The following is a 22,978-nucleotide window of genomic DNA, read 5'->3' on the forward strand; positions in this document are numbered from 1 at the left end:
TAATGAAATGTGATTGTATTAGATTAGCTACTAAGACATTTGAGACAATCCATTTAAAGAGCTTCTAGAATTAGATGGTGACATCTCATGTCATCTGTAAAATCAATTGTAGGTTTCATCTCTAGGTGGGCAAGTTAATTTCATCTGTGGTCTCAAGCAACCCTCCCCAACTTCGCTTAGCTTTGAAAAAATGTGTGTGTGTGTGTGATTGCACACCTTTTAAAAATTTATGTAATTAATTTATTATGTATTATAAATATACATATAAAGAGATATGATGGGTTAATTCTTCTTTGTTTAAGAAAGACTCAAATTAACTGTCATAAATGTAACTCTTCAGAGAACTTTTTGCTGGGATTAAAAATATTTAATGTGCAAAATATTTCCTAACCTTTCTAATTTTGATAAAAATTGTAGATCTACACAATGAAAAAACATTTCTTATTAAAATCTCTAATTTTTACTAGCTATACTACATTTAGTCTTAACTCATTCTGAATCATAGGCTTTTTTCAAATTTTTACCTATCCTAAAGAATGTGTTAGCAAGAAACCAGAACTCAAGAGGTAACATTTCCCTCACTAAACTTTTAAATCCGTTTGTCCCCCTACCTAGGAAAATGAATTATAATGAGCTAACAGAAATCCCATATTTTGGAGAGTCAACTTCTAATATTACTCTACTCTCATTGTAAGTAAATAAGATTTTAGATCTTTTACTTAAATTATAAATACTACACTGTCTTTTTGTTTTAGGTACACTTATTAATTATTGATCTTAATTATTTGACAACCTTGTGGCCTCGGGTAGATCACTGGCAATAGCTTCAATATAATTTTTGTTTTGTAGAGTCCATAATATAATCCCAGAAATAAATTCAGAGACATTCCAGTTTTACTCTGCTCTCGAGAGCTTAGATCTCAGCTCAAATATAATATCGGAAATCAAGACATCTTCATTTCCTCGAATGCAGCTTAAATATCTGTAAGTGAAATAAAGTTTAAGCTAGATTTACTTTAAAGTACATGTTTATTATTCATTGATACTTTCCAGAAATGTCTGTTATTTATTGTGATTTTGATATGCTTATGTGAAAGAAGCCTAGGGTCAGTTTTTTAGTTTTTTTGGATTGTTGGTTTTTTCCTCCCCTTAAAGAAAGAGTGGACTATTGTCAGAAAATATTGTTAAGTATCCAGGGTAACTTTTGAGATTTAATTCTGGATTGCTTTTTACTAAAGGTTTTGTAAAAGGTAAATAGGAGTGATTTGTTAAACAGCAGCTTACCCTATATAACGATGATAATTAGCATGTGCCAGAGTTTTCACAGTTTACAAAAGCATATTGACACATACTGTTTCAACCCAAATGAAGTAGGTATTGTCCTTATTTTGTAGTTGAAGAAACAGACCAGTTAAATGATTTGTAAAGTCGTATACAGTTTTAAGTGGTAGAGCTGGGGCTCATTGTTGTTACCTTGTTCATTTTAGGAATTTGAGTAATAACAGGATAACCGTCTTGGAGGCTGGTTGCTTTGATAATTTATCGAGTTCCTTATTAGTGGTAAAGTTAAACCGGAACAGAATTAGCATGATTCCACCCAAGATCTTCAAGCTACCTCACCTCCAATTCTTGTGAGTAACTAAATAAGTGGATTATAAGAAGATCATTTTTTTCTTACAGTGTCTTTTTCTTTTTAATTATTATTAGAGGAAATCAGCAAAGCAATTTTCTGACTGTAAAACTATTTTTGTTAAAGGGAGCTTAAAAGAAACAGGATTAAAGTTGTGGAAGGTCTAACATTCCAAGGGCTTGACTCCTTAAGATCTTTGAAAATGCAGCGGAATGGAATTAGCAAACTTAAGGATGGAGCTTTTTTTGGCTTGGATAACATGGAAGAATTGTAAGTACTATGAACTAGAATTGGAGATTGTTAGGAAAGGAATCGGACTGGGACTTTTCAGTGCCATATCGCTAGGATTATTGCTTTAATTATCCCAAAGTACATTGATTCTTTCTCCCATCTCTGATGTGAAATAAGTGTACACAAATCTCTTTTGGCTTTGTTATCTAGCTGATATTTTTGTCGTCATTCTTAACAAATATTTTATTTAAAAAGTTTATGTTCCCTTAGTGTTTTGGCTGATGAAAATTATCAGAATTTATCTAGAACAGGCATACCATAACTCTTGGTGTGTTGATTTTATAGATCTGATATTTTAGACAGTCTTACTACCTTCTAGCAGTAACTCTTAAGTAAGATAACAATATTTATTGAATAGAATTTGTTCGCTCATTTGGGTTGAACAAAGATATATGCCTCTCTGAGCAAGACTTAATGAACATTTTTGGAGTCTTCTCATTGCAGTGCCTTATTCTGAAACATATTTTCTCTTCTCTTTCTCTAATTCTGCAGAGATCTGGAGCATAATAACCTTACAGAAGTGAACAAGGGGTGGTTGTATGGCTTGCGAATGTTACAACAGCTCTATGTGAGCCAGAATGCTGTTGAAAGAATCAGCCCTGATGCATGGGAGTTCTGCCAGAGACTGTCCGAACTGTAAGTGTTGGATGGCATTTCAGTGGAGGCTGTGAGCTTAGAGCAGGTTGGGATAAATCATCCCATGGCCAGTAATGAGATATTCCATCCCTCTTTATTAGAACTTTATTGAAAGCTCTAAATTTATCATATAAATGGAATAAAAGTTTGACAATTGAACTAAAATCCAATGCATTCCTTACCTTGCATGTTTTCTGTTTTCAGTGATTTGTCCTATAACCAGTTGACCCGCCTGGATGAATCTGCTTTTGTGGGTCTGAGCCTACTGGAGAGATTGAATTTAGGGGACAACAGAGTCACTCACATTGCTGATGGTGTCTTTAGGTTTCTTTCCAATCTTCAGACACTGTAAGTATGTGTGTCCTTTTTTTTGCTAATTTTTTTAAAGCAATAAAGCAAATAAATTAAAACAACTAATCAATCTGCAAATTTATGTATTTTAATATTTTGTGGTTCTTCTATGTTGTGTCTCAGGACAAGATAGCTTTATTTGTCTCTATCCCCATACATAAATCATACTTATCTCTAGCCAGTTCAGCTTCTACTTTAATTCTGAGTTAATAACCAAACAATAAAGCATCTCTTATTGTGCCAGTTACAGTGCAATAAAATATAGTTGCTAGTGTTAGGAATGCACATTTTCTTGTTCCTCTAACCTTGAACTACCAGTGGTGTACCAGCACTACTACTTCTCGTTCAAAAGGATGCAGGATGTGTACAGGGAGCAGCTCTGGCAGGAGACCTGTTCACTGTTACTAATTTGCTGCATAACTTTGGACAGAAAAAATTAACATTTATTAATGATCTGATATGTGCCAGCTGCTTTCAGAATACTAGGATATTGTTGCTTTTTTGTGTATCAGGAGGATGAGGTTCAGAGAAATTGAAATGATTTGTTTAAAGTCACATAGCTTGTAAATGTTTGGGCCAAGATTAGAACCCTGTTTTGTTTGATACTGAAGCTCATGTGCTTTTTACCATACTGACATGAACAAAACCACTTAGCTTTTCCTGGGTGTCATTTTCTTTGTCTCTTTGTCCAGTGAAGAGGATTAGATGATTGCTAAAGGCAATTTCAGTCCTAAAATTCCATGGTTCTGTAAGTTTAATATTTTACCCTGATCATAGAATATAATTGTATGATGAGGTATTTTAATGAAATAATCTCAAACATAGAGCAGAATAAGAGAAAAAGAGTAATTAGTAGAATTTGTGGATTGTTAAATTTCCTGAAGAAGGGACTTTCTGGCCATTGAGTTCAGAATTGATAAAATGGTCTCAGAAAAGAGCCCAGCTCCCAACTTTGCGACCTAACCATCAATGAGGAAGAAAGCATGATAATTTTGTGAAGATGTATATACATGCACAAATGTGCATTTGATCTTTTTTTAACTTAATGAGGTAGTCTTCCTTTAGATTTTGCCTTATAAATTCAGAGTTCCTTCCCCCCCTTTACATTATCAGAGGTGAAACTAGATCAGTGCCAACTCATTAACTTACATCAGATGCACCTGCAGCCTTTTGGCAAGTCAAGGGATGGCAAACAGGTTCTTTCAGTTTACCACTGATTGTTACTTTTAATATTGAAGTTTAGGAAAATAATTGCAGTAGTAAATGATTATCTAATGCCACAGAGATAGTTAAGGCAGAATTAGGATAAGATCTGAGAAATTTTGGCTTTAGCCCAATGCTCTTGCCAGAGTGGATAATACTTCTTACTCACTTTGGTGAGCTGAGTTCTGTTTATGTTGTGCTGTGGAGGAGAGGGGGAAGTGCTCAAGAATTGAGCCATCAGTTGTTTCAGTGTTAATACCTTAGCAAAATAAAATGAGTTTTATTAGGTTTTTACTTCAAGTAAAGATACAGCTAAATAGGAAGAGTGATCTCCTATCTCCTTACTGTAATTTCTTTTCTTTTTTAATAATAGGCTATATTTAAAATAATTACATCCTAAAAGATATCTACAAAATGATGGAAACTTGGCTATAAAATTTTAACATCAGCAATATTAGGACATAATACTACCTTATTTAAATGAACATGTTTAAAACAATTTTTTAAAATTTTTTTATTGAGGCAACATTGGTTTATAATAAATTTCAGGTGTGCATCATTATATTTAGACTTCTGTGTAGACTGCATCGTGTTCATTACCAAAAGTCTGGTTGCCATTTATCACTGTACAATTGTGCCCTTTTACCCTCCCCCACCCCCAACTGGTATTTCTTAACCTCACAACGTGGTATGGTGCAGTTGCGTTTCCTCTGAGAATGGAACAGTGGATTTTAAAAGATCCATACTTTTCCTTTTAAAGAAACCAGAATGATCACTCTAGCACATAGATATATTATTTTTGCTTCCCAGGGGGCGTGTTTAATTGCTGTCAAGCTGTGAAGCTCTGTATTGACATTACTCTTTGTCAGCCATCTTAGATTTAAGAGCCCAGGGGAAGGCTTGGGTCACCTAGAAATCCCATTAGGCTGAAATCATATTTGTAAGCCATATCCCCTGCATCTTGAAATCATCTTGCTTTTTCAGGACACTGACTATAATTTTTAATATGCTAACACAATTAGGGGCTATTAGATAGGAAGATTAATACTCTTAACAGATTGCTTGATTTAGTTACCAAGGCCAGCTTAAATCTTAGCTCGTGAGAATCAGTTCTTACATGCTTATTGCAGATATTCTTTGAAAAGGAGAGTTGTCTTCATCATAAATAACTGATAAAATAAGAATCAAAATTAGCATGTGCATCTTGACATTGCTGTGCCAGGTTGATACCCATGGTATAATGGTCATGTTGACTAACATAAGCTGTCTTTCCCTGACATTTTTGTAGAAACTTAAGAAACAATGAAATTTCATGGGCCATAGAAGATGCTAGTGAAGTCTTTGCTGGACTCACAAGTCTCACTAAATTGTATGTATTTATAATATTTATGTATGTCTACAAATGTATATTTTCAGGAACCAATTATAAGTGTGATTGGATTATGTCCACTTGCTATGGCTAACAAGTCTGAGCCTTCTGGCTCATCCACTAAAGGGAGAAGCTTTGTTGTCATTATTTGTTTGTTTTTTGCGGTGTTTTACTTTTGTTTTTTGTTGGGGGCACTTTCTGTTGAAAGAACATTCCTATGGGCACTTATAGAGAAATTATTTGTGGAACGAGAATTTCTATTCAAGTGAAAGAGGTGCGCTGAGAAACCGCAGTCGAACTAGTAATCTGTTTAATCATATGAGATTCATGGGTAATTTATCTAGCAAGAGAGTATTCTCTCAAGTAAGATCTTAGATCTTCTCCTAAGAGAATTTCTGCAAGCCTTCACACTTGTCTGAATTTCTTTGACCTGATGATCTTTTGCTAAGAAGGGAAAAACTGGAAATAAAATCCAGTTTGTCACATGAAAACTACCAAGTGTATCAGTGGTCAGGATGGTTGTTTACAGGTACTTCACTGAGCTCCAGCATCTTAATAGAAGCCTTCATTCTGTGCTTTGCATTGGTTAATAATAAAGGTTTGCAAATTTCTTACAAATGCATGTTAAGCTTATTTTCACCTTTTGTAGGTAAATGTTTAATTTAATGAATGTAATTTTGTTTAGTGAAGAGCTTTATTAGAAAGATCTGTTTGTATTTCAGAATCTTACAAGGAAATCAGATTAAGTCAATTACAAAGAAAGCATTCATTGGTCTTGAATCCCTGGAGCATCTGTAAGTATTTTGCATACATTTTGCTCGGTATATAAATAATTTTTGCTGTTAGTAGAGGTTTTCATGACCATTTAAAGTGTTAATATAACTTAATTAAAGAAATGGTGACTGTTAATGTTTCATTTCTCTTCATTTCAGAGATTTGAACAACAATGCTATAATATCTATCCAAGAAAATGCTTTTTCTCAGACTCACTTGAAAGAACTGTACGTAACTTGTCTTTTCTGCCTCTAATTAGATTATTATCCATGCTTGTTGTGCTTAAAGTGTGATGATGTGACCCAGATGTTTCCAGAAGCATACGGTTCATTTAAGGGGTCGTTAAAAGAAAACACTGATTTTTCAGATATATTTTATAAGCCTATTGGAGAGCACAAATAATTTTCCAGTGGTTCTAAGTTTAAATTGCAGTTCACATTACCACATGGCTGAAGCGTTTTCATTCTTGGTGAAATAATTTGAAAATAATTATGTCCTCGCCACAACAAAGATGTGTCTATGCTCCATTATATTTAGTAAGCTTTTACCCAAACTTTTCTGGGAAAAATTTTAAACCTCAAAAATTTAAAGGAATGAGCAATGAACATCCGTTTACTCTTTACCTAAATTCAGCAATTGTTAGCTTTTTGAAAAATTATTTTTCTCCCTCCCTCCCTCCTTCCTTGCTTTCTTTCCTTCCTCTTTGTCTCCCTCCCTGCCTCTCCAAACACACACACACACACACGCACACGCATATATACACACACACTATTATTTTGCTTTGCGTTTTGAAAGTTGCAGACATCATGACACTTCACTCCTAAATATCTCAACATGTATTTCCTAAGAATAAGTACATATTCCTACATAACCACAGCACTGTCATCACACCCAAGGAAATGAACATTGATCAAATAATATTATCTAATTATCCAGTCCATAGTCAAATTTCCCCAATGTCAAAAAATGTCCTTTGTAGATATTTTTTTCCCATCAAGAGTCGCACTTGTATTTGGTTGTAATGGCTCTTGAGTCTCCTTTAATCTAAAATGGGGCGCTTGCCCTTGTCACCCTCACTCGTTTTTTAGTGTGAAAGACACTGACATATTTGAGGAATTGAGGCTGATAGTCTGAATTTGTTTTCTCATGGTTAGATTCAAGTTAAACATTTTTTGGCGAGAGAAATGCATAGGTATGTAGTAAGATTTTAATGCTGAAGAAACTTAGAATGAAAAGTGAAGGGGTCTTTCTTTTTTCTTTCTGCAGGATTCTGAACACAAGCACTTTGCTCTGTGACTGCCATTTGAAGTGGTTGCTTCAGTGGCTGGTTGATAATAACTTTCAACATTCTGTGAATGTAAGCTGTGCACACCCTGAATGGCTAGCAGGGCAAAGCATCCTGAATGTGGATCTGAAAGATTTTGTCTGTGGTTTGTATTTTTGTTTTGAAATTCTGTACATTATAATAACACTATCGTAATAACAGAATTAAAAAAAAAATTAAAGCAGAATGCTTTCCCACCAGCATATCTATTTCTGTTTCTCTCTGTTCTTCTCCAACATTTTTATATTTTTGTAGTTGTAGGTTAAATTTCATGTTCTTTAACTTAATAATGTCATAAGCGGTTTTTTTCCTCTGTGTTCTTAAGTGATCATTTTTAAAGTCAGTATAGTAGCATCTTTATGAATCTAGGCCTTTCCCTTTTAGGAGGATTGTTAATCTTAGAATAAATATCCAATAGTAAGATTCCTGAATCAAAAAGTATGATTTTTTTTTACATGAATTCATTCAAAAGTATAATTTTAATTTTTTTAGTAGATCTTGAAAAGTGCTACCAGGTATTTTCTAAAAAGATAGCACTAGTTTATGTTGTCACCAGCAGTGTATGAATGTACCAGTTTTGTATGGTTTCTGTTTTAAGTGGTAGGGGTTTGGAGTCTTTTGGAGGGTAAGGGGGACAGTCATAGACAAGTTATCTTGATTCGAGCATTTACTTATAATTTCAAGCATATATCTATTGTTCTCTCTCAACTTGAAAATTTTTTCTTTACATTTAAATTTCCTTTAAAGTAGAATAACTCATTCTTAGCTTTACATGGTGGAACTTTTAGAACAGTGGGTCTGTGTTGCATATCACTGGTATGTCTGATCATTTAGATAGCTGTATATTGCCAGGTCTGTTTCCACAATGTCCTTCACTTAAAGATGCTTGGGACACTTGGAAGTTCAGGCCCACAACATATTTATGTTGTTTTTACACATTTTAAAGAAGAAAACAAAGAATCTAACAACACTTAAATTTTGCTTATATTGCCACGAATTCTCTTCTGACTTTACTTAGTTTTAAATGTAAACATAGTGTATATTTTATCCTTTTTTCACTTATCACTTTTATGGCACAGTGAAATGTTATCCAGTGAAGATACAGGTAAGGAATTCATACACCTGCTTCTGTGAATCAGTCTAATAATATATTATTTATAAATCTGTTAGCCAGTCCTAAGCCAATCTTTAGTTAGATGTTTGACATGTTTGGAATTTTTCACTATTTTAGGTGAAATTATGCACATAGAAAGTACTTTCAAATAATATGTTTTATTAATAGATATTCCCTGTAAAATATAAGTTCATAATCCCCATTTTCTATGTTGGCATGGAAAGGATAACCGGTATTATATACACGTATATATATGTAACGTATATAAACACACACACACACACACGGGGTAATAGGATTAGAACCTGTCTTCATTCTGATAGAGGTTTTTCTTTCTTCCAAGTAACTGGTACTGCTTCAGAAGTGCATTCTAAGCACAAGTGACAGTAAGGGATAGTGGAAAGAGTGCTAAACCCTGAAGGCAGACAACCTGGGTTCCAGTCCAGGCTCACCTGCTGACTTAGATGTCTTTGAGCAAGTCATTTGACCCTTCTGGGCCTCATTTCCTCATCTTTAAACAAGGGAATTAGATTCTAGCTCTATAGTCTCTTTCAGTCATAATAGGCAACACAATGTTACATGATTTTTAAAAAATTGAATCTGTAGTAGCAAATATAAATAACTGACTCTGTTCCTGCCCCATTTTTTCCGCTTAGATGATTTTCTGAAGCCACAGATAAGAACACATCCTGAAACTACAGTGGCTCTAAGAGGCATGAATGTGACTCTGACGTGCACTGCAGTGAGCAGCAGTGATTCACCCATGTCCACTGTGTGGCGCAAAGACAGTGAAATCTTGTATGATGCCGATATTGAGAATTTTGTTCGTTATCAGCAGCAAGCTGGAGAAGCTCTGGAGTATACTAGTGTCTTACATCTTTTCAGTGTGAATTTCACAGATGAAGGAAAATACCAGTGCATTGTTACTAATCACTTCGGTTCTAATTATTCTCATAAAGCCAAACTGACTGTGAATGGTAAGGAGTTATGCTCCCTGATGATTTTGTAGTTAGAAGGATTTATCACGTTCAATTTTTGAACCACTTGGCCAAGAAAATTAGGCCAAATTTGATGTTTGAGGGAGGATCTTAACTGTTTTTGTGTTTAGGGTTGTGATAATGTATAGACTGGATTGCCAATTAGCCCACTTACTGTCCCTAATTGGTCTTTGGTCAAGGGGTAAAAGTGAATTCCGTGGCCCCAGGAGATAAGCTGCTTTCGAAAACTATGAAATTTATTCCTGAACACTGGTCATAGGACCTTCTAATAACTGGAAGTTTTTAGGACATTTCTGGGTCCAGTGATCATTATCATCATCTACATGTAGTCACACAGCATCATTTTTGAAATTGATGCTCTTCTTTACTGTGGCTGTAAAAAAACTTCTTCAAAATAGCTTGATTTATCTATCACCTATCAGATTGAATAACTATACCATTTTAGGCTTTGTGCAACCAAAAGATGTACTTATATCTTGTTTCCTTGTTGTTTTATGAGGCTTTTGAAGGCATACATTTTTTTTTTTTTTTATCATGCAGTTGCCTTGACAGTTTTGTAGATGTTAGTTTGGGAAGCACTGTTTAGTCTCTTAAGTGAGGGAGTCATAGTAAATAACAGCTCCTAAAATATGGAATTCAGAAAGGTTTGTGGGTTTCTGCTTTCCCTTTTCCCATCAGGGAGATCGGGTAGGTGTGTGATGCCATTCTAGAAGAGTTAGTCAGCGCTGTACTCCAAATGCTCTGAGGTTCTGAGAGAAAAGATGGCCTCTGAAGTTGTATTTACTATCAGTCCCGAGAACGTCTTCTCAAAGAAATGGAGCATTAAAACAGTTGGTATTTTGCCTAGCAGATTCTCCTGTGTGTGTGTGTGTGTGTGTGTGTGTGTGTGTGTGTATTTATATATATTTTTTCTTTTTTCCCCACCCACCACTTCTTGGTCATCTTTTTTGGAACAGAAATGCCATCTTTTCTGAAAACGCCAATGGATCTAACTATTCGCACTGGTGCCATGGCCAGATTAGAATGTGCTGCAGAGGGGCACCCTGCACCTCAGATTTCCTGGCAGAAGGATGGTGGTACTGACTTCCCTGCAGCTCGAGAAAGACGCATGCATGTCATGCCTGAAGATGATGTCTTCTTCATTGCAAATGTGAAAATAGAAGACATGGGAATCTATAGCTGCATGGCACAAAATATAGCAGGAGGCCTCTCAGCAAATGCCTCCCTAACAGTGTTAGGTACGTTTACTGCTCTCTGGGTCCCTGCTTTCATAGGAGCCTTTTTATTAGGGATTTACTCTTGATCTGAATGGCAAGAAAAGTCTAAGTTTGAGATTTCAGTTGTGATTCTTATATCTTTGTCACCTTATTTTGCCAATTTATTTGGGGTTATATCAGCCTAGGATATTAGTGGATCAGATAACTGAAACCTGGGGAAATGCTGAGGGCAGAATTAGAGTTCTTTATTGCATGAATTGAAAATTCAAATTCCTTTATCACTTTATCCTGATATCTCTCCCTTTGTAAGGTTTCTGCTTCATATATTTGTTTTATCTGCTATTCAGAAGTGAGTTTGCAGCTGTTTTATACTACTTCACATACAGTTTCACAGAGAAACTTGAAACAATTTAACTGTTTTCCCTCCTAGTACATTTAAAAAAAAGTTTAGTACAAAAAAATGACCTGTCTTCTGGTTAGATTTCCTGTTTTTCTTCTGGTGTGCTCCTCTTAATTCTCTGCTCTGGTAAAATGTTTTTTCTCTAAAGATTTCCCCTGATAGGCCTGTATTTTTCTTATGAGAATACTTTTCTTCATGGAACTCAAATCCAAGGCAAATTCTGTTTTCTAGTTCTCTATTCCCCTAGAGGTTATGGTTTTAAAAAAATTTGTTGATTTGTGTTATTTACTTGTATAATCAGAAAAATAAGGTCATTCTATGAATTTAGGATACGCAGAAAATTAGAAAAAAGGAGAGGAAGTCCCTCAAACATATGAGTCTTGGCGTATTCCCTGCCCTCCCTTTTTTTTTTGAGGAAGATTAGCCCTGAGCTAACAGCTGCTGCCAATCCTCTTCTTTTTTGCTGAGAAAGATTGGCCCTGAGCTAACATCTGTGCCCATCTTCCTCTATTTTATGTGTAGGTTACCTGCCACAGCATAGTTTGATAAGTGGTACATAGGTCTGCACCTGGGATCTGAACCGGCGAAACCTAGGCTACTGAAGCGGAACGTGTGAACTTAACCACTGCACCACTGGGCTGGCCTTGGTTCCCTACTTTTTTTTATACTCATTTTTATGTAATTATGTATACCTACTTTTTTCCACTTAATATTGTATCACAAGGGTTATCCTGTCGTTAAGTCTTCATAAAATGTCATGTGACTGTATTATAATTTACTTAATCATTTTCCTGCTAGATTTTTTCCTTTTCTTTTTTGAAATTACAACTAATTTCATAATAACCATCTTTGTGTATAAATCTTTGAATTCCTTGCTTAGGATAGCTTGCCCAAGGTGGAATTACTGAGATAAGATTTAGATTTTTTGAGGCTTTTGCTTTTCTGAAACATTAACTTCTAATCTTCCCATGAGTATATGAAAGTGCTTATTCCATCATAACCTCATTAGTCTAATTCATTAGGACTTAAGGAATAAAATTGCTAAATGTGATTTTTTTTATATATCTTTCTGTTAGAGACACCCTCATTTATTAGACCTCTGGAGGACAAGACAGTAACCCGAGGTGAAACTGCAGTATTACAGTGCATAGCTGGAGGGAGTCCTGCCCCTCGCCTCAATTGGACCAAAGATGATGGACCACTGCTGGTGACAGAACGGCACTTCTTTGCTGCAGCCAATCAGCTTCTCATCATTGTAGATGCTGGGCTAGAAGATGCTGGGAAATATACTTGTATTATGTCTAACACCCTTGGGACAGAACGTGGTCACATTTACCTAAATGTCATTTCATCCCCTAATTGTGACTCTTCCCAAAGTAGCATTGGGCATGAAGATGATGGCTGGACCACAGTTGGCATTGTCATCATTGTTGTAGTCTGCTGTGTTGTGGGCACCTCTTTGATCTGGGTCATTGTTATTTACCACATGAGAAGGAAAAATGAAGACTATAGTATCACAAACACAGGTGAGTGGTACCCATTTAACACCTGTGGCTTGTACTTGAGTCAGGGATGTAGTATAGGATTTATTGTAAAATAGGAAAAACTAAGGAACTTTGATATTTTACCTTATGTGTGGTAGAAAGAAGAGTTTTTCTGTAAAAATGTCGTACTCCCTTGATAAAATGGAATCTCTTTGATAAAGAATTTGTAGACCTTTCCCCCAAAACTTTGCTCTTATAAGCACAATACCGGTGCATCTGTTTTCATTAATGTTTATGGCTAATTTCCGTTGTAATTTCCTTATAGGCAAGAGTGGAGCCCTAGTGAGTGAGATCAGTCTTTCATGCCCCTCACCCTGAAATCCTGCAAGAGAAGACGTCCAGCCAGACAGATTGTGAAAGTGTGTCTGTGGATAAGATTTCAGACTTTAGGTTTTGTTTCTTTTGGTAATATTTTTTAAATGAAGCTTTGAGAAGAATTCTAGTGAGAAATAGTTTTAGGGGAAAGTTCTGAGAGCCATTGAGTACCTGGGTACATAACATTTTCCTGGCCAAAAGTATCACAGTGGAACACATTTGCAAAATAGTCTTCTGAGTGTTGACTTAAATTACCTAACTTTATTCGAGAGTTACAGATGTCTCTTTTACAGAGGAGCTTAATCTGCCTGCAGACATTCCCAGCTACTTGTCATCCCAAGGAACACTGTCTGAGCCGCAGGAAGGCTACAGCAACTCTGAGGCAGGCAGTCATCAGCAACTTATGCCTCCTGCCAACGGATATTTACACAAAGGCGTTGATGGTAATGACTCTTCTATATGTTCACAATTTCAGCCTACCCTATTGAGTTTATTTTTCAGTGTATAGTTTTCCCTGTTAACCTGAAGCAATATTTTAAAGTAAGATACTCGGTGAGAACATTTGGCCCCAAGCAAAATAGGGTGAAAATTGGCCATAGTCTTCACAGAGATGAAAATCGTGTGACAGAAAGGGGAAACACATCCTTAAACAAGGGATTGGAGTATGTAGCAGAGGCTCTCAAATGAAAATATCATAGGAAGGAGATGCTTTAGAAACTCTTTTCAGGTGTCTTTTATCCTTTTCAGTCATGAGCACCCTTCAGGCCATATCCAGGGGAGGTTTGTTGCTCTTGCTGACAGGTAGATATTCACTCAAGCTTAAAGGGCAATCATGATTCTCAGCATATATTGGAGAACATCAGAGAGAGATAAAATGTGCCCTAATTAGATGAACTCTACTTCTCAACACTGCTTCTCTTCCCCACTCCATTCTTTCCACAGGGAGGTGAATTAAGGGACAGAAGAACTGGATTTGATTCCTAGTTCCTCTTTCCAGCTATGTGATCATGAACAAGTTACTTAAGATCTGAGCTTTAATTTCCTCATTTTTAAAATAAACAATATTTTATGAAGGACTCCTCTCAAGATTCTCACAGATCCTTTCAAAAAAATCTGTGTAGTACATCAAGTACCATACAAAGGACTCTCTACAGAAATTTTTTTGGGGCTATCAACAGAACTTCTCTACTTAATTGATAAATTGGATTTTATTTTGCCTTTCCATGGAAAAGAGGGTATTTCTAACTCTTAAAAGAATACTCAAAAGACTCTACTCTTAGAAATTTGTTGGAAATAACACTGCTTTCTGGGTTAAACTAAATTACTTCTAGGTCTCTTCCAGTTCTAACATTCTTTTGCTTGATTATGAATGTCGCTCACTCCACTTCTCACACTTTTTCCTCTCTTTCATCATTCAGTTTTCAAAGTACAGAGCAGTCCAAGGAGCTCATTATTAAACCTTTACTTCTGCCAAACACACATTTGTCAGACAGGACGCTTGACTGCCAGAGGCTTTCTCTAGGGGTACTTTTAGTAATTGATGTTGCTTAACCTCTTGACTCTCAAAGGTAAAATGGGCTTTTGTGAAGTGAAGTCATCATAACTCCTTGTTCTCTGCTTTAGTGTACTTAAGCCAAACATGTGTCTTGTAGCAGAGTGCCAGCCTTATCTTGGCTCCCTTGATTTGAGCATGACGTTATCCAGGTTTGACAGGGATGGTTTCATGTAGTATTCAAGAGCCTGGGCCCTGGAGCCATTGTCTATGAGTGAGATCAAATTTCTGCTCTCTACTCTGGCGGTATATCTTCGGGCAAGTTAACTTCTCTGTGTTGTAGTTAGTTACCCTATCTGTAAAGTGGGGATAATACTACCTACTTCATAGGGATAGTGTGAGGATTAAATTAGTTAATTCACAGAAAGACCTTGAAACTTCGCCTAGTTTGTAAAGTGGGTGTTGAATAAATGCCAGCTATGATGACAATGATGACAGCTGTTGCAGAAAACAGGATTAGCAAAGCTGATTCCTAAACTGAAGGATGTTTGGCTTCTTTCCCATGTTGTGATTAGGTGGCACTGGTACCCGGGTTATCTGCTCAGATTGTTACGACAATGCCAACATCTACTCCAGGACCCGAGAATACTGTCCGTACACCTATATTGCCGAGGAGGATGTTCTAGATCAGACGCTGTCCAGCCTCATGGTCCAGATGCCCAAAGAGACATATTTGACATATCCTCCCCAAGATGCTACGACCCTGGAAAGCCTGGTATCGTCAGCAGATGGAGAGATGTCTGCCTTTCCCACCAACCATGAGAGGATAAATGACAAGAAACTTTCATCCTCACAGATGAGCAGTGGTAAAGGGCACAGTGTTTTTTGTTTATTTTGTTTTGTTTTCACTTTTATGTACATGATTTTTCCTTCTGCTATATAGGTAACACTCTCATTTGGTGGGAGGCAAACCAGATGGTATAAAGGAGTAATTATGTACTGTAAACTGATATAAGCTAGAGCCAGAGATTTTTAGAGATTAGAGTTACAAAGAAGTCTGTATGTGTAGAATGAAAATGGCCTTTGTGGGAATAATAAGCTCACACTTTTAAAAATTCACAAGCCATATAGAAAAAGCTTTAAAAAAGTTTCATGTGGGTGTTAACAATTTTCCTTCCATATTTATTTAAATAATGGAGATTCAAAATGCTAAGAATATAATTTTGGGCATAATCTGGTGAAGCCTTTTACTTAAGAAGTTTGAAATATTGAATGTCAGTATTGCTTGGCAGGGGTTTGCTCTCATCTGTGAGGTGTTAAGGTCAGGGCCGTAAGTGGGAAAGCAGTTTTGGGGTAGTGTCCTTGGTCCCACATGGCCCAGGAAAAGAAGTACACGTTTATATTGTGCAGATGAGGCATTTGACAGCAACTCAGTCAGTAAAACAAAACAAAACTTTCTAGACCATGAAGGGCACTACTGAGTATGTCTTCCTGTCCATCCAGGCTTTTCATCAGCTATTCCCCTCCTGTCAGCCTGAAATGGAAGAGCACTGGAAATAGAGTGGGGTGAGAACCGCGGGTTCATAGAGCAGTCTTCCAGGGGTGGTTCTAGCAGGAGTAAATGATCTGACATGGGGCTTTTAAGATGTGCTCTGTTGTTCTTAATTAAGAGACCGACTAAAGATTTCTAAAGAGGGTCCAGGTCAGAGAAAAATATACTGTTATTCAGTAATCTCTTGTCTTTACATTCAGTGTCCATGAAAAAAATGCACCAACACTAAATCCATTTTCCCATGTCCTAGAAAGGTTACATACAAAAGAACTTTAAGTAGAACCCCAAATGTGGTGTGCATCTTTTTCCTAACCTTCAGGCTATCTTAATTGTTAATCTGGCCTGTAAGTGAGGAAATCATCAATTGAGGGCTTTTTGGTGCATTGGTCATCCTTAACTAAGGTTCTCTAGCTCCCTGCTACTCAAAGTGTGGTCTGTCAGCATCAGCATTACCTAGGAGCTTGATAGAAATGTAGATCGTGGGTCCCACTCCAGACTTACTCAACCAGAGTCTGTATTTTAACAAGATCCCTAGGTTGTTTGCATTTTAAAGCTTGAGAAGCCCTGTTCCAGCTTAGTTTTCACATGGGTTTTATTTTTATTTCTGAGTGTCTGTTTCCAGAATGGTTGGTTAGCTTTTTCTAGAATACATCCCCATGAAGTTAATATAACTTTCAGTGAAGGATCTTTGAGGAAACACCTCATCACTGAAGTAAATCAGGAGAATGAGAATGCAGATTTGGGAAACCAAAGTACAGATAATCTGATTTAAAATTACTGCTTTTGGTTATTATTTTGTTGTTAGAATTATTGGCATGCTAGAAGCTGGAGAGGAATGATTTTTAAAACAATTTTTTAAACATAAACATTTAATTGTTTAGAAATGTATTGGCTACGTTGAGTTAATCTTTTTTATCTGTGTCATGCAGCTTTCATTACAACATGGATACTATTAAGTCTCTTTTAGACTTTTTTCCATGTGTCTAAAGAGGTTTATTTGTCAATTTTTGTTGCAGCAGAATCACTAAGAATAGGTGAAAGTAGATGATATGTAACATGGTTTCAGTAAATAATTGGTTAAGTTTGTTGAGTAGAAGGGTTTGAAAGACGATGGATCCAGTTTTTGTTTTCTTTTTTTGGTTGTTGCTAAGAAGCTGGGAAGTATACGTTTGAGCTCAGCATCCTTATTCAGGAATATTGGGCATCTTTATTTCTTTGAGGATCTGGGTAAAAGAAAATTAAGTTTTAGAAAATTAATTGTGAACTTCCATTTGTCACTGATAATCCTGTCTGTCATTCTCAGAAATACTGCAGCGGCCTCTGTGGAACATAAGCAAAGAATTAAGCCTGCCTCATGCTCCCTTTTCCCAGCAGCCAGTCCTTGAGTCACCACAACTCCGTCGAAATGAGGGCCTGGCAGAGAGTGATCCAGACTGTTCTGCTTCCCCCATGCCCTGTCACAGGTTACACGACCACGCTTTTGATTTTAGTAGGACTCAGAACGTTCAAGACGGTAGTGAGGGCACATGAAACTTACTCCAGGATGAAATCTGGGCAAAGACTCAAGTAATTTTATATTTACTACCTCAGAGTTCAGCAGAAACCCCCAAGTCAGCATGTGCTTTACTCTTTGTCTACAATTACATCTGACCACACCAGGGTGGGCCAGGCATTTGTTTGGGCTTATATCTGATGAAGAAGGGTAACGGCTGACAGAAATGAGTATATCAAATAAAAAATGTGCAGCATGGGCACAGGAAGATACAGGACAGACGTGCTTCCTGTGGGTTCCACGGCAAAATGCCCAGGTGTGCACTGCCTATTAGGAAGAGTCTGATTGTCTCAACCCGCTGAATGATCCTGAGAAGACATCACTGTTCTATTTTGCCTTCCTAGGAACAAAAGTAACTTGGGAACCTTCTAAGAAGTGTGCCTGGGATTCTTCGCTGGTTTTAAGCATATAGTTAAGACCGGGGCTTTGATATTCAAGGTCTTTGACAAGAATCCCAAGGTTGACCAACTGTTACCAGGCCAAGGGGTTTTGTATTCTTGTGAATCTTTTTTTTTTTTTTTTTTTTGGTCCCTGTTGACCAGGCATCTCATTGTAAATATATGTGCATTTATAAATAATTTTTGTATTCGTTGACTTTATGTGTTGGCTGCAATGTAAACATTTTTGATATGCCAAAATTATATGTAATAATCCAGTTGTAACACTGACAGCAGCTTCTCAGACCACAGACAGATTTTGTATAACTTGGTTTAGTGAGATCTAAAGACTTTTAACTTTTAAAAACATATTTGTTAAGAAGTATGTGTATAGAGGCAGGGTACCTAGTGATTGCGTACACAGAAACACAATCTTGGTGTAATTAACCACTTTCTTCATACCCAAAGGTTCGTACATCTAATCGTTTGCCATCTGCTTACAAGTGCCAGCTGATACCACCTTTCTAGCATAAAATAGCTCTTTTAAAAGCCTAGCAGTCTAGTCATAGCCATATACAACTAGATAGAGGAAAACTTGTTTGGGGAGTGTCTTCTTTCAGCAAAGTACTTAGTTGACGAGTAAGCCAAAGATTGTGTCTTTTCTGTTTGTTTTTTGTAATATCTCTTCCACCAATGCACAGTATATCTTAAGAAGGGAAGAGTGCTTTGGGGAGTGGAAGAATGTGCAGAAATTCTTATACTATGAAGCTTTGGAGTAGTCCTTGTTTTGTACAAGTGATTATTTAAGCCAAAAACTTTTCTCCAATTTCTGATAGCAAAAAGCCTTGAGTAAACAAAGGACTTAACACTCTAATGGAATGTAATGGACTGAAGTTCTTCTTTCTTCGTGCTTTTGGATTTCCTTACATAGGCTTTCACATTCTGTCTTCTAAATCTAGTAAGTGCTAGTTAGTTACTAGATAACTTCCATCACTTAAATGAAAATATCTAAGTCATTGTGCATTTCAAGGGTTCTAAACCCACCTAATTCCTTAGCTTTTTTCAGGAAAATTAGCTGAATTTGATACTAGTTTTCAATCCTAAATTTTCTCCCATAGGCAGCAGCACTTCTTTGTCTGTTTTGTACCACCATGCCTTTTCTTTTTCTTCTTGGTTTTTTTTTTTTTGGTGAGCAAGATTGTCCCTAAGCTAACATTTGTGCTAGTCTTCCTCTATTTTTTTGTATGTGGGACACTGCCACAACATGGCTTGATGAGCGGTGTAAAGTCTGTGCCCAGGATCTGAACCCATGAACCCTGGGCTGCTAAGGCGGAACACATGAACTTAACCACTACACCACTGGGCCAACCCCTCTTTTTCCTTTTTAAATTGTTAGCCTCTGTTCATTTTCACTTTGACCTTCTTAAATATCACTATTTTCCTGTCCCTTCAATTTGTGATTTCTCCTTTTACTTACTAGATCGTAGTGCGATTTGTACTGGACTGACTGAGAATCACGGGACCGGATTAATTTAGTTCCTGCTTTCCTGCTCACTGGTTGTGTTATCAAGGGCAAATCCTTTTACTTCTCAGCCTGATTTTCTCATTTATGAAACGAGGGCATTTTTCTAGATGCTTTAAAGCCCTTTCCAACTGTAACATTCTATGAATCTGTGATCCCTCCAGGAACCAAAGAGGATTATGCTATTCTAATAAAAAGCTGCTTTCATCAAATGTGTGTGAGAATAGAACAGGAATGATGCTGCTTGCTCTGACTTGAGCCAGATTTATTTCCTCTATAGCAGGAGTAATGGTATAAGAAATACTCATGAGGGGAAGAAATATTCTGCTAAATGGTATCAGTAAACATAAAGAATCTTGACTCAATTGAAAATCACCCATTGCTCTCCAGAACAGCAGGTCTGAATGCTAGTGTTACAGCACACCAGTGTGTCAGAATCAGCTGAGAGGTGTGCCACAGCTAATTTGTAACTAGTTTGTGACTCACTTATGTTTCTAATGTATTCAAGGTTATCCCTATAATTATGGTACTCTCACTCAAATTCTGAGAAACTTTCTTGAATGAAAAAGGGGGAGTTAGAGGTAGGCTGTGAGTGAATGTCAGCTGTCACATGTGAGAGACAAAAACAGGCTGTGAAGCAGCGCTCTAGAAAACTTACAGTATATGAGTGCTGCCTCTGTGCTGCAGCTGTGGGCGATCTCCTGCCAGTGGTGTCAGAGTCTGGTCTCCTGCATGGCCAGCTTCTCTATTATGTCAACTTGGATGGTTGAGATGCCCTCCCAGATATTGCTAGCTTGCCTAATAACTAAAAAACTATCCCCCCAAACTCATCAGGAATTTGTTTAAATGTGAATAGCCTACCCCTGGCCTTAAAAATATAGTAATAAATTTAACAAATTCTAATCTTAGGAGAAGGAATTCCTGATGCTTTTCATTATTGCATATGTTTTTGACCAAGCAGCGATTTAACCCTCTCCCATAAGCAGGATTCTCATCAGTGTTTCTTCCCAACAGTGTAATGTCTGCCTCCTGTCCCTTCAATCAGGGATGTTGCAAAGAAAGGCAAACTAAAATGCTGAGAGAAATATTCTCTGTCCCCTCCCAGTTACCATTTCACATCATTAGGGATACATAAACTCTGTTAATTTGTTTGTGCTCCTCTTAGACGGATTCTTCAAGTCTGCCTGGTAGAAGAAATAACCTTTTCCTTGAATCCAAGCCTTACTAGCACAGGGTCTACCCTTGAGCTGTTGGCTTTCTGTCACTCAGCAGCGTCTAAAGTGCTTTCCCTAGTATGCAAGTTACTCTGTAGAATAGAAAATATCAGAAACCTAGCCCAATGTGCAGTTCCCTCTAATGTGCCATCTCAGAATGCTTTAAATGTATATTTTTCTGTAAGGTAACTTTCATGTTTAAAAATAGTTGCCTTTACATTGCCCATTGGGAGGTTGTAAAAGGAGCATTAAGATGTCAAGCAACTTAGAATCTGTTAGCCATTTTCCTAAGAAAAGGGAGGTATGATAAAAGTCTTTAGTTACTTAAAGGGTTGCATGTGAAATAAGGATTAGATTCACTCTTTTTATTCCAGAGGACAGGGGTCATATCACTGGGGTAGAAGTTACAGGGAGATGCAGTATATACTTGCTAATAAATCTATATAAACTAACTCTCTAACAATTAGATCTGTCTGACAATTGGAATGATCAGCCTTCCATGGGAAAAGTAAATGCAGAAACTAAATAATCGTGTGTTAATAGCACTGAAGAAATTTTTGCATTGAGGTGGAATATGGGCAAGATAACTTTAAGGTCTCTTTCAGTTATCATTGGAAGTCTCAAGAAGCAGTCTGACAGTCTTAAAACTTTGTCCTTCAGAATCCTTTATATATAGGAAGTGTAGAGCACTTTAGAACTTTTAAAAATTAAGTAGTTTTGGTGTTTGTTTGATAAAAGGGGCCTGATCTGTGTTAATGGCTGAAAACATGAAGCTCTGGGCTTATTCTTCTGAGGAAATCTATAACTAGTTACTAACACAATTGCCATTACCATGGTAAAAATTTTAAAAGCCTGTAATGTATTATAACCCTCCCTTTTACTCTTTGTTTAATTTATATTCCTGTTTCTTCTTACCCCTGGAACTCCATTTGGAATGAGGTTGGAATTGTGATGTTCAGTTTTATATCCAATATTTTATCCAAGTGTGTTATGGCCTAAAATGATTAGAAAAAATCATTTTAATATCCCCAGAAATGCCAGAAGGGTAATGGAGCAACAGAGAGGTAAATTTGCTGTCATTTTATGCTACATCCTCCATTTTTTATTTTGCTTCTTGATGCGATGACTGAGGTAATTGTGAAATAGTTGGACCTTAGAAGGCTGAGCTAAGATTTTTTGGCAACCTGCAAGTAATGTTTTATTTTTCTATTACATGGTCTCTTTCCCAGTTCAGTTTGGCAGATGTTTTGCCCTCCTGCTTCTTCTAACTTGGAACTTTTTTGTTTGGAGTAATATAATCTAAAGCAGCATCAGTTAGCCTTAATTTTCTTTCTTTATACTTTGGACAACTGCCTGGTTTGTTGACAAAAATAACAAAGTTCTGAATTAAGAAATATATTACAAGTTGCTCTTCACAAAACACCAGGAAGTCCACAACTCATCTGAAGGTTTTGTGAGTAGTGGGGGTGTGTGTTTGTGTGTGTGTAATATTCGGCTGTGTGTGTGTAATGTTAGGGGGTGTGTGTGTAAGAGTAATATTTGGACCTGCTCCCTCAAGGCTGTGTTGAGTGTTTCTTAGGGGGTGCAGGTGAAGAAGCAGCTCCATGTGAGCCTGGTTTTCAGATGCCAGGAGTACAGTGACCTTATATCAACTGTAACAGTCTTGAAAGAGAAATTGATCATGAGGTGTCAAGTGCTCTTGGAATATCTCTTGGCTGCTTAAAATGGCCCTTGATTACTAGAGACAGTTTCTACCCTGTTTTCCCCACTGTTCTCCCTTTCTTCCCCTATCAGAAGATGTCCATCTAGCAGCCCTGGTACAGATACACCTAAAGAGAGTACTAAGCCAAGTTGTTCAGTGTGGCCCTTTCCTAGTATTTATTTATATTTTCTCAAACGTGAAAATGTTTATTTTATAAAGCATGTGTTTGTCCTATTTGTTTGTCTGCTGTAATATGTCTTCAATAAAGCTAAAATACATTATGATTTTCTGGTCTTGCCTAAAGTACAGGAGTGAAATAGTGCATTTTTTAAGATCGTAATCTTTTTGAGAGGGTCTCCAAATAGCTGTACAAGTTAAAATGGGGAAGAGTTGCCCTCCTC

General features: G+C 36.8%; 1 protein-coding gene across 5 annotated transcripts in view; it reads left to right on the top strand.

Annotated features, from left to right (window-relative positions):
• The window catches only part of LRIG2 (leucine rich repeats and immunoglobulin like domains 2), a 56,424-nt gene extending 37,059 nt beyond the window's left edge, over nt 1-19,365 (top strand). For 3 of the 5 annotated variants that reach the window (XM_046645515.1, XM_046645517.1, XM_046645518.1), the window contains 16 exons: nt 616-690; nt 850-984; nt 1,488-1,631; nt 1,757-1,900; nt 2,414-2,557; nt 2,762-2,905; nt 5,400-5,480; nt 6,203-6,274; nt 6,413-6,481; nt 7,521-7,684; nt 9,349-9,669; nt 10,647-10,928; nt 12,384-12,833; nt 13,460-13,609; nt 15,234-15,524; nt 17,514-19,365. In XM_046645515.1, the coding sequence (XP_046501471.1) occupies nt 616-690; nt 850-984; nt 1,488-1,631; nt 1,757-1,900; nt 2,414-2,557; nt 2,762-2,905; nt 5,400-5,480; nt 6,203-6,274; nt 6,413-6,481; nt 7,521-7,684; nt 9,349-9,669; nt 10,647-10,928; nt 12,384-12,833; nt 13,460-13,609; nt 15,234-15,524; nt 17,514-17,740 (2,893 nt within the window). In that variant the 3' untranslated portion in view covers nt 17,741-19,365. The remainder of the gene's footprint in view (nt 1-615; nt 691-849; nt 985-1,487; nt 1,632-1,756; nt 1,901-2,413; nt 2,558-2,761; nt 2,906-5,399; nt 5,481-6,202; nt 6,275-6,412; nt 6,482-7,520; nt 7,685-9,348; nt 9,670-10,646; nt 10,929-12,383; nt 12,834-13,459; nt 13,610-15,233; nt 15,525-17,513) is intronic. The other 2 variants (XM_046645516.1, XM_046645519.1) reach the window with 1 other exon arrangement.
• Nucleotides 19,366-22,978: the final 3,613 nt, after the last annotated feature.

Source organism: Equus quagga, chromosome 18 (genome assembly GCF_021613505.1).
Source record: "Equus quagga isolate Etosha38 chromosome 18, UCLA_HA_Equagga_1.0, whole genome shotgun sequence".
Lineage (NCBI taxonomy): Eukaryota > Metazoa > Chordata > Mammalia > Perissodactyla > Equidae > Equus > Equus quagga.